We start from the raw sequence: 16,731 nt of genomic DNA on the forward strand, positions 1-16,731 counted from the left end.
TTAGCCACATTCATACACAATCAGTGACTATTCCATATCTAAATTTGTATACTCGCCTGTGCTACCTAAACCACTATTTTTGTTTATGAAGGTCATTTTGAATTTAGACCCACCCTTCCAAGCACTGTCACTTCTCATTCTGTTTCTATTTGGCTTTTAATGCTGACCTCAGTAAACACACTTGCTATAACATTTGCATCACACTACCAAAAATAAAAAACAAAACTGAAAAAAATGTAAAAATCACTGGACCATGTATAAACTATTGATCATACCATTACAACAATGAACAATTTAATCACCACTCTTAGACAACCATCTGACCAACTGTCAATCTACCTAAACTGTGTGGTTCAGAACATATTTTTCTCACGATACTGAGTTATGCCAGCAGGGTATAAAAATCAGAAACCATGATAAAGTCAAAATAAATACTCTTTCTTTTCTGTTGCATCCACTTTATCATATAAAAAAAAATCCCTGGTCTGAAAAAATTTTAATAAAAATGTTATTTTATATCCTATATTGTTTTCTTCAACCAATTGATATGGTGAGAATTTTTTCAAAATCTCTATTTCTACAGAAATGGGTAAGACAGATATAAGAAAACTAAATATCTTAATCAAAACTGGAATGAAGCAAAGGCAGAGCTGAAAATAGGACCTTGAAATCCCAATAGCCTATTCCATATTCTAACCATATCAACACTGTCCCTCCTGTAACTATAGGCTTGAAATTTCATGTTTATTAACAATGATGGAGAAAACATGGAAAAAGTTTTACCTGGAGGTGGTACAGTTATTGGAATACCTAAAAAACAAGTGATGAAATTTAATATAGTAACTGGATTTTATAACCTGTTATGTATTTATGCCATCACCAAAAAAAAAAAAAAAAAAAAAACTCTTTGAAATAAAACCCCTCGTCTCATTTTCCTCACTCAAGAGAAGCATTCTGTTTTCTTGCCGAGGACCAACAATTTAAGTATAACATCTGACTTCCTGATGAAAACCAAGTCTAACAACTTGGTAACAGGTTTCCCCCACAAGTTGTAATCACAAACAAACTTAGACATCAACTTAAAAAGCACACTTGTGCATACACAAATATCAAACTCCATGAAATTAACACTAAGTTTGATAATCAACATCTGATTTTGTTATTTTAATAGGGAAATTGATCAATAGGCTCTTTAATACTGTAGGTAGTACAAGGTAACTCTGAGGATGAGGGATACTCATTTAGTAAACTTTTGTGGGACATTCAAGTGTTGATTTGGACTGTTTGTTGTTGACAGGAGTGGGGAAAGTTTACTTCCCTTGATTTGTGGAAGCAGAGCAAGGGGCACGGCCAATTCATATATATACACCCCCAGGGCACATTAAGGTGTGGAGGATTTACTTCTATGGGTGTCACAAAACACTAATTTGAGTGACTCTCACTAATTTGCACACATAAACTAAGAAATAAACTGTGTATGAAGAAACATTCTAAACTTATATTGGTCAAATGTGCCCTTAAATCCTAATGTAAAACTTATGTGGCATGCAAACTGTAACAACTTTTTGTTTGAAGAAAAATGACATGAGTAGGAAAATAGAAAAAATTAAAAACTTTTTCATGGACATTTTATACCATAAATAACTTCAACACAGCCAAAATGGTTTACTAAATCCTATCTTAAAAACTGTATCAAAATTAGTCCAAAAGAGGAAAAATATTCTAATTCATTCAGTAAATATATGGGGGGAAAATGAAAACAGAATTGCTTTCAAATGTATTCTTATCAATGGAAACATCTGCTAATAATTTATTCAAAAATTATTTCTTATGTTTTACCAGAATAAGAGGTTTATATAAAAAGATTTTAAGGCAGGGAGTAGCCTTAAAATGGAGAATGAAGCACCTGATTTAACCACCCATGGAATAAAAGGATATGCTAAATTTACAAAACCAACAAGATTGAAAAAGATATGTAAGGCAGCCATGATGTTTCAAAAATCATTAGGCCTCCATAAATTTACTAAACTGATCTACACTTAATGGCAATTCTCATCCATCCTGAGGTTACATTGCTGCTTCCTAAATTACTAAGCTAAAATAATCCAGCAAACACTACAAGCCAGCAAAATCCCAGACACCAAACTAAACTGGAAAAGTAAGAAAGGCAGAGCGTACTAAACTTTCTTAATATTTACTATGACCTGATTTTCTTTAAAATAGATTTTTTTTTTAGAGCACTACTGAATTTCACTATGTGACTACATTTAAACCCTAGTTTTCACATTTAAACACATGATAATTTTCTAGGTGTGTAAGGTAAAGACTATCAAATTCAGCAACCCACTCTGTAATCCTAATAACTTTACCATTTTGGCTAATGCTCACTACAGCTTACTACAATGTGAATTCATGCAAAATAACTAAGAAATTACTAGTCAGCCCTTTCAAAATTTATTCCTCAAAACATTTAAGTTGTCAAAATGTCACAAAACATCAATGATAAAAGACAGAACTAAATTGTTAATTATGCTATAAAGGTGGTTAAAATTATAGCCTGCTTTTAATTTGAATTTTACTACAATAATATCATCGGGTAGATTTTTAAAAATATCAACTGGAAGGAATTAAGGACACAAAGAAAAATCATACTATGTATATAGATGCCTTTCCAATCAGTATCTAACGCCAGAACTAGAAAAGGCCCTTCTTGTGAGACCTCTACTTCACCTAAGATATTTCAATGTAAATCTTTATTAGTAAATGTTCACTGAAACTTAACTATAAAGTTGATCAAACACGATACAATCAATTCTCAGACAATTATCAAATGTATATTTAAAATCCAACTAAGACAGTTTAACATATAATGGTAGGCCAACATAATTCTTATCTAAAAATCATTATTTAGTATTTGACTTTTGTTAACAAAGAGAAATAGTGTAAGGAAAGAAAAAAACTTGTCTCAAAAATCCCTGTCCTCTCCCTCAACACTCTCACCTTCCTGGCTAACACATGTGCCGCCTAGCCAACAGACTTGAAATACACAAGACAAGTATTGTGTTTCTTTTCTGCATCCTCTATCTGTAAAATAAGTAGGAAAAAAATGTTTATTTTCCTGGAAAGCCTTATTTTAACCGTGGTAAAAGTCAGATTTCTAGTACTGGCCAAAAGCTTTTGGAAAAGTAATATTCAAGTTCTAACAGGATTGAACAGATTAGTGATTTTGAAACTTTAGTGATCATCAGAATCACTTGGAGAGTTTGTTAAAACACAGATTGCTGGGTCTTTCCCCTAGAATTTCTGTCTCAGTAGGTCTGGAGTGCAGCCAGAGAATCTGCATTCCTAACAAGGAGATGATGACATTGTTGAGCAGAGACTATGCATTGAGAATCACTGGATTAGACTCTAAACTTCTCTTTTGCACTGCTGAGTACCTCAATGGTCAATATAAGTCAAATAAACTCCATTCCAAATTTTTATGAAACAAAGCATGTGACACTTTGAAATAAAGTCATACAGCTGGCATGACAGCCTATACTATCTGGCATCCTCAAAAGAAAAAGAAAAGAATTTAATTTTTCCAGTATACAACAATTAAGAGTACTTAATTGTAAAGCATGAGGGTAGGGGGACCTGAAATCCTATTTGGGGGACTGAAGGAATTGAAGCAAAGAAACAGAAAGGCAGCAGTCCTGCAAAACATATTAAAAGGAATTTAAATGTTTTTTGTATTTTTTAATTCTCACAAAATTAAAAAGCTCTGCACTCGACAACAACAAATAAAAACTGAATAAAAATTATCTATGACCTCATTCTCAATGTATCCCATCATTATTTTGTATGACTAAGGCGAAAAAGAGCTATGTAATAGGCCGCCTCTGACATGGCTTCCAATGATCCTTGCCTCTGGGTATTTATGCCTTTTTATAGGTGTATTTATATCCTTCCCTTGAGTGCAGGCTGGATATAATGACTTTTTTCTAACAAACAAAATACAGCAAAAATGATGGGATGTCACTTCCACGACTAGGTTTCAAGAGACAGTGAGTTCAACATTGCTGGTATCTTCTATTATCTTCTCAGCACTCAGGCTTTGATGAAGCAAGCTGCCATGTTGAAAAGATTCAACAAAGAGGTGAATGAACTTGTAGATGAATCCTTTCTGTCAAGTCTGTGAGATGACCATCTCAAATTTTGTAACAGACCTTGAAGCAGAGGACCCAGCTAAATGTCCCATATTCCTAACACACAAAAACTGTTCAATAATAAACATATTGTTTTAAGCCACTACATTCTGGAGCAATTTGTTATGAAGCAATAACTAATCATTACATATAGTAACTCCCTATCATTTCTCTATTCAAATGTGAAAAAAAAAAAAAGCATGGCAGAATTATGTGAACTATGCTTCCTTCCTATTTCTCACTGGTAAGTTCCAAATTTCAACAGCATTATTATGTTATAAATAAATAAACTCAATCACTTTTCTTAAGTCTCTAATGATTTCTGCTTCAAAGTCATTAAGCTCATATGTAAGTTTTGCACAAAAAAATTGAGTACAATACAAAAAGTCAAGATTTATAAAATCATTAAATATCACCTTCATCCACATGCTTTTCAATGTATGAGTATTCTTAAAATTATATACTATACACACACATATATCACCTACCATCTACTCTTTAAAAAAAAAGAGAGTATGTAATAATATAAAACTTTTTTAATAATTAAAGTAAAAATTAATTATAAAGTACAAAAAAGAATGGAGGTAATTTTAAAAGGAAAAAAAATGTCCAAAGGCACTATGGTCGCAAAACTTAAAGCAACAAAAAGTTACCAGCATAGTAAAGTCTATACCTAACAGGTAAAAAAGATGATTTTTTGCTAACCATAAATGTAATAAACTATTTCATCCTTATTAGGATCCCTTAATCCTCTAGTTTATAAAATAATCTACAGGCTACAGAAAATAAAAATTCTATTAGACAAATAACATCTCGTATAGAAAAGTCAGTATTTTTGCAAAGAACTTATAAAAGAATTGATCTTTATAAGCTCATATATAATCACAAAATGGTTGGAAGAGTCACACAAACAAAAGGAAAATATTAAATTTTAATTAAATTCTATAAAAGCAGCATCTATGGTATATTAAAAATATAACTATTATAAAGGGGGCATCCATGGGGAAAAAAAGACACTAAAATTCAACATCCTAAAGAAGCTTTCAATTTCTATTAAAGTTACATTTAAATTAATTTTTATTGTACCAGAATATACTACTTATTACGGATAATTAGCATTATTCTCTATTTTCAGTTTATTAAAAATACTCAGACTGTTAAGTTTTCTAAATATAGAAAAACAAAACAAGAGAAAATGAGTACAGTTCTCAAAAACTTCAAGGAATTCTTTTGCAGAGGTACTTCCATGTAATACATTTTTGAAATGCTTACATTTTTCGCAAACAGCATCAGTTAATAAGCAGATTTGCTGTGTGAAAACAAAAAAATCTTCATGGAACTATAAAATAAGCTTAATAAATGTTATATTCATGGAATAGCTTTTCAGTTAAAGGGTCAAAATTGTACTTCCTCAAGGGTGCTAATAATATTCATCTAATATAAGCCAAACTTCTGCCAAAGGAACAGTTCTCAAAGTGTTACCTGGAGATTCCTGGGGGTCCCTATGACCATTCTAGGAATCCACAAGGTCAAAACTACTTTCATAAAAATACTATGTAATTTGCCATTTTCACCCTCATTATCTTACAAATGTAGAAGTTTTCCAGCGGCTACATGACATGTGAAATTACAAGATTTAACAAGGAAACAAGAAGGAGAATCCAGCTTTTTTCTATTAAGCCACACAAGTAAAAAGATTTGCAACAGTGTTAAACAATGGCACTCTTTGCACTAAATGTTTTTTTGATGTTCTGGAAAACCAATTTTTTAAGAAATGTCTTACTGCTAATATATAATGGATTTATTACTATGAGTATTTTTAAAATAAGTATTTTAAATATAATATTTTGTTTTAATATCTAATACAAAAAAATAGACGTAACACAAATAAAAGCTTGCTGGGGTCTGCTTTTTTAAGAGTGTAAAGGAGTCTGTGACCAAAAAAATTTTAAGAGCCAGTGTGTTGGAACCAGATTCCTAACAGAAAAATAATCTAAAGACGTGGCAGGCCTTGCAAGAACTGCAGAAAGACTCCAGACATGAGCTGCTTTTCTCCCTAACCCCATGTATCATCGCTAACCCAAAATCAAGATATTTAAGAAATAAACAAGATTTTTAAGTTCATATAATGTGTAGTATTATGTGACTAATAAGACAGCGATGTACCTGACAGTCTTTTGGGAAGGAATCTAATTCCTTCTAAAATGCTGAATCTTACTCATTTTGAAATCTAGATAAACAGCTAAACCCTATATCCAACCTTTAAAAAAAGGATGGCTTGTCTGTGGTCCAGACTAGTTCAGTTACATCACCATAAAGCAAAGAAAGGGCTTTCTTCAAAGTAGAATTCTACTCCTGAACTAGATTTCAATTTTTCCCAAGACATACAGAACCAGTCACATGAGCCTTAACACAGATTAATGTAACAAGAAATGAGTTAAACAGAGTATGCCTTGTCTGTGTTAATAAACTCCATCATTAAAAAAAGAAGACAAAATATGATGACACTAAAGTAAATTAACATTTAAAAGCCTAAATTAAAATTCTACCATAAAATGTAATATAGGTTGACAGTTTAAAAATTTACAATCATTAATTATTTTATTTAAAAACAAGTAAGTCAGACACAGAAGGATAAATGGAATGATTCCATTTATATGAGGTACCTAGAATAGACAAATTCATAGAGAAAGAAAGAAGAGAGGCTACACAGGACTGGCGTAAGTGGCAATGGGTTATAGTTTAATGAGCACATAGTTTTTGTTATAGATGATGAAAAAGTTTTAGTACAGATTGTAGCGATGGTTGCATAACATTCTGAATGTATTTATTGCCACTGAATTGTACATTTACAAATGGTTAAAATGATAAATACTTTGTTACGTATATTTTACCACAATAAAAAAAACCCACAAAATCAACTACTCTATAAATCAATCCTTCCAATTTTACATTTTTTCTTCTAGTAAATTAAACTAGTTTATTCAGTAAACATAGACTTAAAACAAATCAGGCAAATAGCAAAACTTCAGTTAGCTGGATTTTCAAAAACAAAATCTGATTCCTCCTCTTTACAATCTCCTGAACTTCCCTACCCACAAATATATATGCATGTATTTCAACATCAAGGAAATACTTTAAAAAGGAAAAAAAAGCTTTTAAAACACATTTTTGGGATGAATACACATAATCCAACAATATAGCTTTCTTGACACAGGTAATGATTCAGTTCAACATAGTTAATGAAAACGGCTTTCGAGCAAAACTGACTGCAACAGAATTCTGGTTCTGCTACTTTTCTAGCTATTATCTAAATTTCTTAAGCCCCAGTTTTCTCATCTGTAAAAGTAGAGTAATATCTACTTCAGATGTCAACATTAAAATTGAGACAATATAAGAAGTGCCAGTGCCTTCAATAGTAAGCATTCAATAAATATTAGCTATTATTTCTATTATTACTCAGTGAAAGCATGAAACCACACTTAATATATTTCTGGGGGAAAAAATTAATAGAAACTACTCCTCTAACTTTTCATACAAATCTATTGTGACCAGAAATCCTTTGTTTTCTGTTATTAACAAGGTTTCGTGTATGTTTGTAGAATGTGTTTGAGGGGGAGAGGAATCAATATACCTCTCCTATTCTGTTAACTATGTTACAGTCTCTTGAATAAGCATTGTCTCTATTATCTCATCATTGCTAAGGGGTAACTATCAATTTACACAATTAGCCAAATATAGAGCTGACTATAAATTTTATCCTCCAAAACAGAGCATTTCTGAAGGAATAATAATTATGCTGGGATAAAAGGTGTAACGTAGGACTTTCTAGGCAAATCTGGACACATGGTAACCCTATTTTTGAAAAAACTGGTAGCATCCCAAAATATGGGCATAATATATCATGACTTCTTTGTCTAACCATACACAGGACGATAGTTTTAAAAACTTAGCATTTAAAGCTAATGTTAACAAAGGCAACATTAAATATGTTTAAATTCTCAAATTATTTTTTTTCCTTTTAGTATTTCTCAACAAAGCAAAAAGAAAACCCAAGGTTTCTCTAAGAAAAAAGGAGTTTACTTATTAAGGCAATACTTACAAAAAGACTCCTGAGCCACAGCTTTCTTTCATTAGCTGCTTATGATTCATAAGGTGATCTAAATTACGGCAAACTCAATAGAACATACTGTAATCATGTGGTTCTGTGGTAAATGGCAACTGAAAATGTGGCTTTAATCAAGGCCTACATTCAGCTTGCATGTGTCTATGCAGCCATAGTGTTGTTTAAAGCCAGTGCCCATTCTGAGTGGTAAGTGCCTGTTTGACCGTACCAACCGTCAACCTGAAAAACCCCGTGTTACAGATACATAAATATGCTTTTAATTCAATTAGCTAACATATTTAGGGAATGTCAAGTATACTTAAGATGTCTGCGATTAGCACGGTGGGGAAACACAGATGAAAATACAGTCCTACGCTCTCTTCAACAACTCACAATCTAGTAAAGATGAGTAATTCAGTTAGCCTCAACTTACAAATATTTGGTTTTAATATAAATTAATAAATATCTTCCCTCACCTCACTCCGGCAAATAAACCAGTTAGGAATTGCTTAAACCAGCATTAGAATTTATCGGAATTTGTATTCCTTAAATGCTGACACAACATGGAAACATAATTGAAGTAAGTATCAAGGAAATCTGGATAGGTATTTAAAATATGTAGAGCATATTTAGTTGAAAACTAAATATGAAATGAATAGCTTATGCAACAGAAAAATAATCTGTTAATAGTATAATACCACAGATAATCTAAACGTTATTAAAAGATTTGTTATCTTTATAAACAGAGGTTACATGGCAAAGAAATGGGAGTAATTCTATCATTTTGAAAAAAAGCCTACTACCAGATAACGCCATTGCCTAGCAGCAGTATCTTCTGGAGCTATTAAATATTCTTATACCAGTGAGGTATTTTTTCATCATTAATTCGTATCATCATCTCTCTCTCACTTTAATAAACAGCTACTGTTGAATTATGTTAGCCATCTGCTATATACTGTATAAGCTAGTAAGAAAATTTTTTTAAATCACTTTTAGTACCTAGTAAAGTTTAAATAAAAGATTACAGAAGCAATCTAGCATAAGGACTATTATCACATATATTGATCAACTTTTGGTCTCATTAAATCAAATATGTTCAAAATTAACTATTTCTACATTTTATTGTTTACAGAGGACAAAGAACTCATTTACCAAACACTAATCCTCATTACCTTCCCTTTTTATTTAGTTAATTCTCACCATATTAAACACCTAAGAATCGTGGGTCCAATCACAACTTCTGAATGGTTTCAGAACAAAAATTACTAGAACAAGAAATTCATTGAACTTTAGAAGTTGTCTAGAGTAAGCCCCTCTAATCTATTAGGTCTTTCCTTCCTCTATTTTTGACACAACAGATTCTCTAAAGCCAGAGTCACTTTTCACAATAATTTTCTTATACCTTTTGAAGGCAGAGGTGACAACAGAAGGGAATTAAAGGTGTGATTGTAGGGCCGAAGATGACTAAGGGAAGTACTAGTCAGATACTTTATTTGCCTCAGTACTCTGACCGTAAGTGGCATCTTAAAACAAAGACAGCTCTCTTGTAAATGCAAAGTGAGTGAGTGGACATGACATGGCTCTTTAGTATAAACTAATTTTATACTAAAGCAAATCTTAACATATATTACACATGTAATTCTAATTAGGACCAACAGCTAATTTTTATTATTTACTATCGGCATTCTTCCTAGAAAAAAGTAATTATAATTATCTCAATTGATCTTGTTAGTTTCATTAAAAACTGGTTAAGGGGGATAAATATTGAAAGTTTATTGGGAATAAAAAACCAAGGCCACTGGATAAAAAGAAAAAAGTATAAAATTTAGGGATTAGCTGTATATTTTCTCTATTGCCACTAATCTAGTTTTTAATAAATAATCAAAAGTGGCTAAAAATCTGATTAAAACTTACATTAATTTTCTGTCTCATTTAAAAGAAGTTAAATACCAGGTACTTGGCACCCAGAAGCAGTGTCTTACAAGGAAACCAGTATATAAAAATGACCAGACTGAGATTTTCATTCTAATCTCTTCATAGGATGTAATTTTTTTTTTAACCTACTCCAATGATAAAAGTATCTTTGATTTTTTTTCTTCAAAACAAGTTAATGTAGTTTACAATTCAATATGGATTTATAAATATACAATTAGCAACTTTAGTTTGGGGATCACCATCATACTTTTGGAACATGGTTTTAGTGTCCTGTACATTCTTCTCTATGTTAGCACTGTCTCTGTTCTTTGCTGAAACAGCAAGACATGTATGTATCTGTTTCAGTGTGAATCTACTGAAGATCTAACATAATCAATTTCATATCTATTACTTTCAATGCAATGCAATCAATGAAGATACTTTCAAACACATATTTTAATTGTTAAATTCAAAATAAAAGAAACACTCACAGGTTGTTTCCTCCAAACCTACCTGGTGGTGGAATCAGAGGTGGAGCGGTACTGACAGTGGGAGGCGGCGGAAGAAATGGAGGCGGCGGCAGATGGGTGGGAGGAGCTCCCGGGGGGAAGAAAGGAGGTGGTTTGCTAAAATTGTTGTCTACTTCAGTAGCAGATCTTTCAGAAAGGACCTAAAATTACAGCATAATTTATTGAAAAGATGAATAAATGTTCTTATCTGAATTAAACTCAGTAAATTAATTACAATTAATCTGAGAAACAAAATAAAGTTTTATTCACATACACGTATTTTGGGGAGGTGCGACTAATTTTTCTCTGTGTGTGCTATGTGTGTATATACACAGATGTGAGTATATAATCACACATATTCAAAGCGTAGGAAAAACTGAATCATTATAAAAAATGGTTAATAAGAAATAATTACGTGATAAAAATATTTTAAACAAGAGACAAGTACTTTATAAATATAATGTAACATGTATTATTTTTGTCACCCAAGCAAAGTTTAACTGTTCAAATTAAGGCAATGATCAATCACAGATACCAGCATTAAGAAATTAACATGGCAACAGAACCAGACATTTACTGTACAAGGGCCTGTCACTACCAGGTCGCAAAGGAAGAGAAGGTAAAGCATGCATCAACAGGGTGCAAGTAACAGGCAGCCAGATATATAAACAACTTTTCCATGTGACCCTTGTACCTTTAAGAACAAGGGTTTATACTTGAAAAGTAAAAGTACACAAAATACTGATCTGTGTGAACAGGTAAGGGACAGGCATCAAATTTACAGGAGAGTGGCACCTAGAAATTTGGATTTTTGACAAGCTCCCTAATGGATCTTAATGTGCAAACAACATTTGGGAAACAGCAAAAACAGGCAACATAATACTGTATATCTAACTTATACTCAAATCCTTGATAGGCTAACACGTATCATTTAAACATATAATCCTTCCTTTTGTTAACATTTCCTACATTTAAGTACAGTAATTTCTGTAAGGCATATGCTGATCAGCTATTTTTTAAAGTAGGGAACAGATTTTAAGAAATCATAGCATTTCAATGGTAGGGCAAAAGAGGACTATCTTCATTTTGGAAATGATTTACCTTTAAAGATGCTAAAAAGAACATTTTACATGACTAATTTATTAAAGGTAATAAAAATCAAAAGACTTTGGAAAAGACTAAGAAAAAGGAAATAAGTAATAAAGTGTGGCCAAGCTAAAAGCTGAAACTCAGTTGCTAAAGCTCTAATTTGAATTAGCCAAGTTACTAAATAACTCATCTTCCTTCATTCTTTCACTTGAAAACAAAGGCAATCTACTTCCCCCAAAATGACACATTAAATTATGCTACACCCATACAATAAAGCTATCATGAAGAGATTTTAAATCATATTTTTAATATGGGAAAATGTAAGTGATAATTTCAAATGGAAAAAAAAAAAAAGATACACAAAAATATAATAGTATCCCAATCTTGCTAAGTTGACAAGGAAGAGATATACCAGAATGTTAAAAGTGGTTAACTTTAGATGGTAGAATTATGGGTGGTTTTATTTTTTTCTTTGAAGTTTTCTCATATTTTCCTCTTTTTGTCCAATGAGGCTATTTATTATGTTTATAACAAGGAAAAAGAAATCTTACTATGAAAGACCCAAAGGTTATAAATTCTAAATGGAATAGCTTTTGTAATAAAAAGGTGACTGATTCCAGATTTTATATCTTTTTGCAGCACCTACCCCGTTACATAGCACTATGAATACATATAGAATAAATTAGAACATACATATAATTTTTCAGTTAAAAAGTATATTTTAAAATACTAAACCTGTATGTTGCTGTTTTCATTTGCCCGTCGCCTTCCTTCTACTCGACTGATGGTTATAGTCTGACCAATAACATCAATTGCCCCAGGTAATCTCCTGTAACATAAAAATTGAATCAATTCAGTTTCACCTAACTAGATGTTTGAAAAAGAATAAAAATATTAGGTAAGAAATAAAATCTAAAACCCTCTGTAATGTACTTTAAAATAAAATCAGATTACAATACACAGTGAAAAACCTTCACTGAATTAGATCTCGCTGCTTTGCATTGTCATAAAAACTGTTTTATTATAATAAGCTCAAAGCAACACACCCAACAATGATCATGTTAAATTTTAAGTATTTTTATACGTTTTCTTCTAAATTTACTATTTTTAATAGAATCCAACTGAATTTATCTTTGAGGAATTGAATCAGGTAGCAAATGCTAAACAAATGGGAATAAAAATTTTGGGCCACTATAATTATAACACACACCACAGTTCTATTAGAGAAAATTTTAGAAACTCCCCAACAAGGCTTGAGAAGAAGTAATACTCATTTTAGTACACACAGGACAATTTCCTTAGTGATTTATTCCAAGCTTTAGAAAGCATAGAAAGGGAACCAGTTTTCCATTTCTGATAACTTGCCTTTAGATAGAAAACTTCAAAAAAGTAATGCCTGCCCCACCTCCAATTGTATTTACAATCCGTGAAAGTAGGTGAGTAGATGGAAACAGTCTACCACAAAATAATGCTTAAATTTAATAGAAAATCTAATACGTTAAAGTAAAAAAAATAAAATGTTGAAAGCCATTTAGTGTAGATAAGGACTTTATAAAAGTATGTATGCTTAACAAGATATAAAAGTCACCTATAGGAATCAACAGGCAATGAAAAACAGATACGAATCAGATTAATTTCTCTTCATCTGTATTTCAGTTCTGAACAATTCTACCTTTAAACGTTTATAAAAGTAAAACAATCAGGGTACCACAGATCCTTCCAGTCACCAGTTAGGTTCCTTAAATAACTAAAAACAGCAGCTACCATTTGTTGAATGCTTACGTAGTAAACCTAAACCTCATGATAACCCTTAACTTAAAAAATTACTGTATACTTGTGAGAAATGATAAAGCTAGGGCCTAGAGTTATGTCACTGACCTCAGTAATAAATGACAAGACTAAGTTTCGAATCTGAGTATGACTCCAAAGCTTCCAGAACCCTCCCCTTGAAACATCATGCATGCCTTCCAGCAAAATAATTGGCCTTTGAGAAATTTAAGACTTCTGGAAAAATAAGAATTAGTGAAAGTTTGTCTCAAGTGGAGCTTGGAAAAGTCCCATAAATTTATGCTCACAAAAACAAAGACAGCCCTATAAAAAGTACACAATGGTATTTCAAACGTCTTTACATAGTCAAGTCCCACTTACCATCTTGCCTGCTGAAGACTTCTGTTCTCTATAATTTTAATACAACAACAACAAAAAATGTTCAAGTCTTTCTGATTTTATGCCTGGGTCATTGACTTCCTCAGTTCCCTCGTGATCTCAAAGATCAAGAGTGATTTTACTTAACTTGTACCCTTCAATATAGTTGGGAAGCTATACTAATATTCATACACTAAAAAAATCAAAATACCTCTCATATAAAACAAATATTGCTCCTATTTTTCCCCTAAATCTTAAATTACAAAGCTATGACCACTATAAATTTCATGTCAAAGCACATACGTCAGCTCTCTGATATATGTACACATCTCAGATTTCAACATCCTAACAGATGAAGGTGTGCATTCTGAGGCCAGGATTTCTTTCCTTCACCATTTATTGCTACACAGACTTCATTGTAAAAAATCTTCATTTCTACTCTATTATTTCCTTTTTCATTCTTTTCTATTCCCATTTGTTGGAGTCTCCCCTTACCACCTTTTAAAATTTATTCCCATTCAGAACAAATTCTCACAAATCTGTTTGGATTTGCAATTTGGATTACAAATCTCTAAACTGTTAAAAGTAGCAAACATTAAATCTAGATATAATACTCCAATTTTTGTGCCAGGGCAAAGATTTCTATTACCTTTCACCATGGACTTCTAAGGACATCTGCTATTAAACATTTTGGGGCAAATGGGAGTACTTATTTCATAAAGTTTATCTTAAATACTGCCAGAGGAGTCCAATTACTCTTTCAGTTTTAAATGGATTATTTAATCACTAAAGATTCAAAATAGCAAGTACTATGCTTCCAAATACACAGAAAAGAGAAATCAGCCTTAAAAAATATGTATCTCTATAGGGAGCCCAGAAATTTTTAATTCCTTACATTTCCATAAAAATGACACCTCCATAAAATATGGCATTTTTACCATATACATTAATTTATCTTAGTCAGAAATGTGAAGGTTACCATCTTGTTTAGAAATATTTTATGACACATACATAAGTATGTACCGAAGTAACAAAAAGCACATAATATTTAACAGATAAATAAACAATCCAATGTTATTCTGATGCTAACTTTATGGCAAACAATATTGAAGAACCGTATTATTCCAAGTTTTTGATGTAGTACTTTTTATTTCAATACATAAAAAGGCTTAGTAGAGCTTTGCTCTACTAAAGATTTTCTGTAACTTGGATTTCCACGTAGCACAGGTTTAACTGGGCTTTCAAATTTGTTCAATTAGGCAGACAATGAATGCAGCCATCAAGATTCTCTTCTCTGTTGGACTCAGTCATACAGTAAAAAAGCTAAAAGAGAAACTAACCACAGTGATATACAGTTTCATTAATCTACAGTTTAATACAGGTTGTGAACGTTCACAAGAGCCTCTACCTTTCCTCCTGGCACAGATGAGTATGAAAACATCTCTGATATAATAGAATTAGTATTAAAATTAAAATGTCGTATTTTGATGATTCTGATATTAAAGAAGGGTACGAGGGCTGCTTACAGATACAACAGAAATTTTAAAAATGACAAAATCAAAGCCAAGGGAAGACAGACAAAAGGTTAGTTATTAATCTTTTGCCACAAATTTATCTCTGAGCTTATTTTTTAATAGCCAAAATAAAGGACACCACTAATAACAAAAATTTTTAATGAGCGTAAGATAAAAACAAAGCATTATCTCTGAAGACTGCTTTTTCTGGTAATACTATTAATACTGTTAAATATTGTTAAGCTGAAATGCATTTAACACCCCTCCACTATGGAACATCATAACTTTGCCGCCCTAGCCTAGTGCTCAGAAAACTTACATTAGCCTAGAGCTGGGCAAAATCATCTAGCTGCCACTGCCAAGCATCCACAGAGCATCGTGCCACGTACCACTAGCCCAGGAAAAGAGCAAACATCAAAATTCAAAGCACAGTTTCTACAGACCGCATATCACTTTTGTGCCACCATAAAGTAAAAAACTTGTTAAGTCAAACTACGGTAAGGCGGGGACTGTCTGTATTTACTCCTTATAATAACCCTATGAGGTAGCAACTATTATTATTCCCATTTTACAGATGAGAAATAAGACAAGAAAACTTCTTTGAGTCCATCTTAAGTATGATACAGTACAGTAGTCTTTAAAACTTTTTAAGACCACAAAACAGTCTTTTAAGAAATAGTTTGCACAGCAATCCAGTACACACATATTACATAAAAAACCAAAAGTTTGATGAAACAGTACTTATAAAGGAAAAATAACATTAAAATGAAACGTGATTTTATTAATATTTATAACAGAAAAAAAAATACAAAACCAAGAAATATTTGGTGGTTGAGACCACCAAATTAATTTCACACCCCACTAATGGACTGCAATCTCATGCTTTGAAAAAACACTGAAATAAGGACAGTTTCCAATATTACTATAACGAAAACAGAAGTGAATTCCACAGAGCTATTTCTCAAAATGTTCAATACTGGGTGAAGCGTAACAATAATGCACAATTCAATAAAAGTAATTTAATCAGGGAAGCAAAAAAATGTGGTCTAAGTATACAGCCCTCTTAATCATCAGGCTCGATCTAAGGATTTAACTGTACATTAGAGCAAGAGTCCTTAACTGGAATACCTGGGATACAGAGAGATCAGGTCTCTGAACATATATATATATATATATACACACATACATACATATACGTATACTATATATATGTTACATATAATATATGTGTGTGTGTGTGTGTGTGTGTGTGTGTATATATATATATA

The 16,731-nt window shown here is 31.9% G+C and overlaps 1 protein-coding gene across 28 annotated transcripts in view; it reads right to left on the reverse strand.

Annotated features, from left to right (window-relative positions):
• The window catches only part of FIP1L1 (factor interacting with PAPOLA and CPSF1), a 62,050-nt gene that overhangs the window by 16,022 nt on the left and 29,297 nt on the right, over positions 1-16,731 (reverse strand). For 15 of the 28 annotated variants that reach the window (XM_074324550.1, XM_074324548.1, XM_019740127.2 and 12 more), the window contains 3 exons: positions 12,540-12,633; positions 10,720-10,876; positions 784-810 (listed from right to left, as the gene is read on the reverse strand). In XM_074324550.1, coding sequence (XP_074180651.1) covers positions 784-810; positions 10,720-10,876; positions 12,540-12,633 — 278 coding nt within the window. The remainder of the gene's footprint in view (positions 1-783; positions 811-10,719; positions 10,877-12,539; positions 12,634-16,731) is intronic. The other 13 variants (XM_074324547.1, XM_074324549.1, XM_019740136.2 and 10 more) reach the window with 1 other exon arrangement.

The sequence above is a fragment of the Rhinolophus sinicus genome, linkage group LG02 (assembly GCF_036562045.2).
Source record: "Rhinolophus sinicus isolate RSC01 linkage group LG02, ASM3656204v1, whole genome shotgun sequence".
NCBI classification, from domain to species: Eukaryota; Metazoa; Chordata; class Mammalia; order Chiroptera; family Rhinolophidae; genus Rhinolophus; species Rhinolophus sinicus.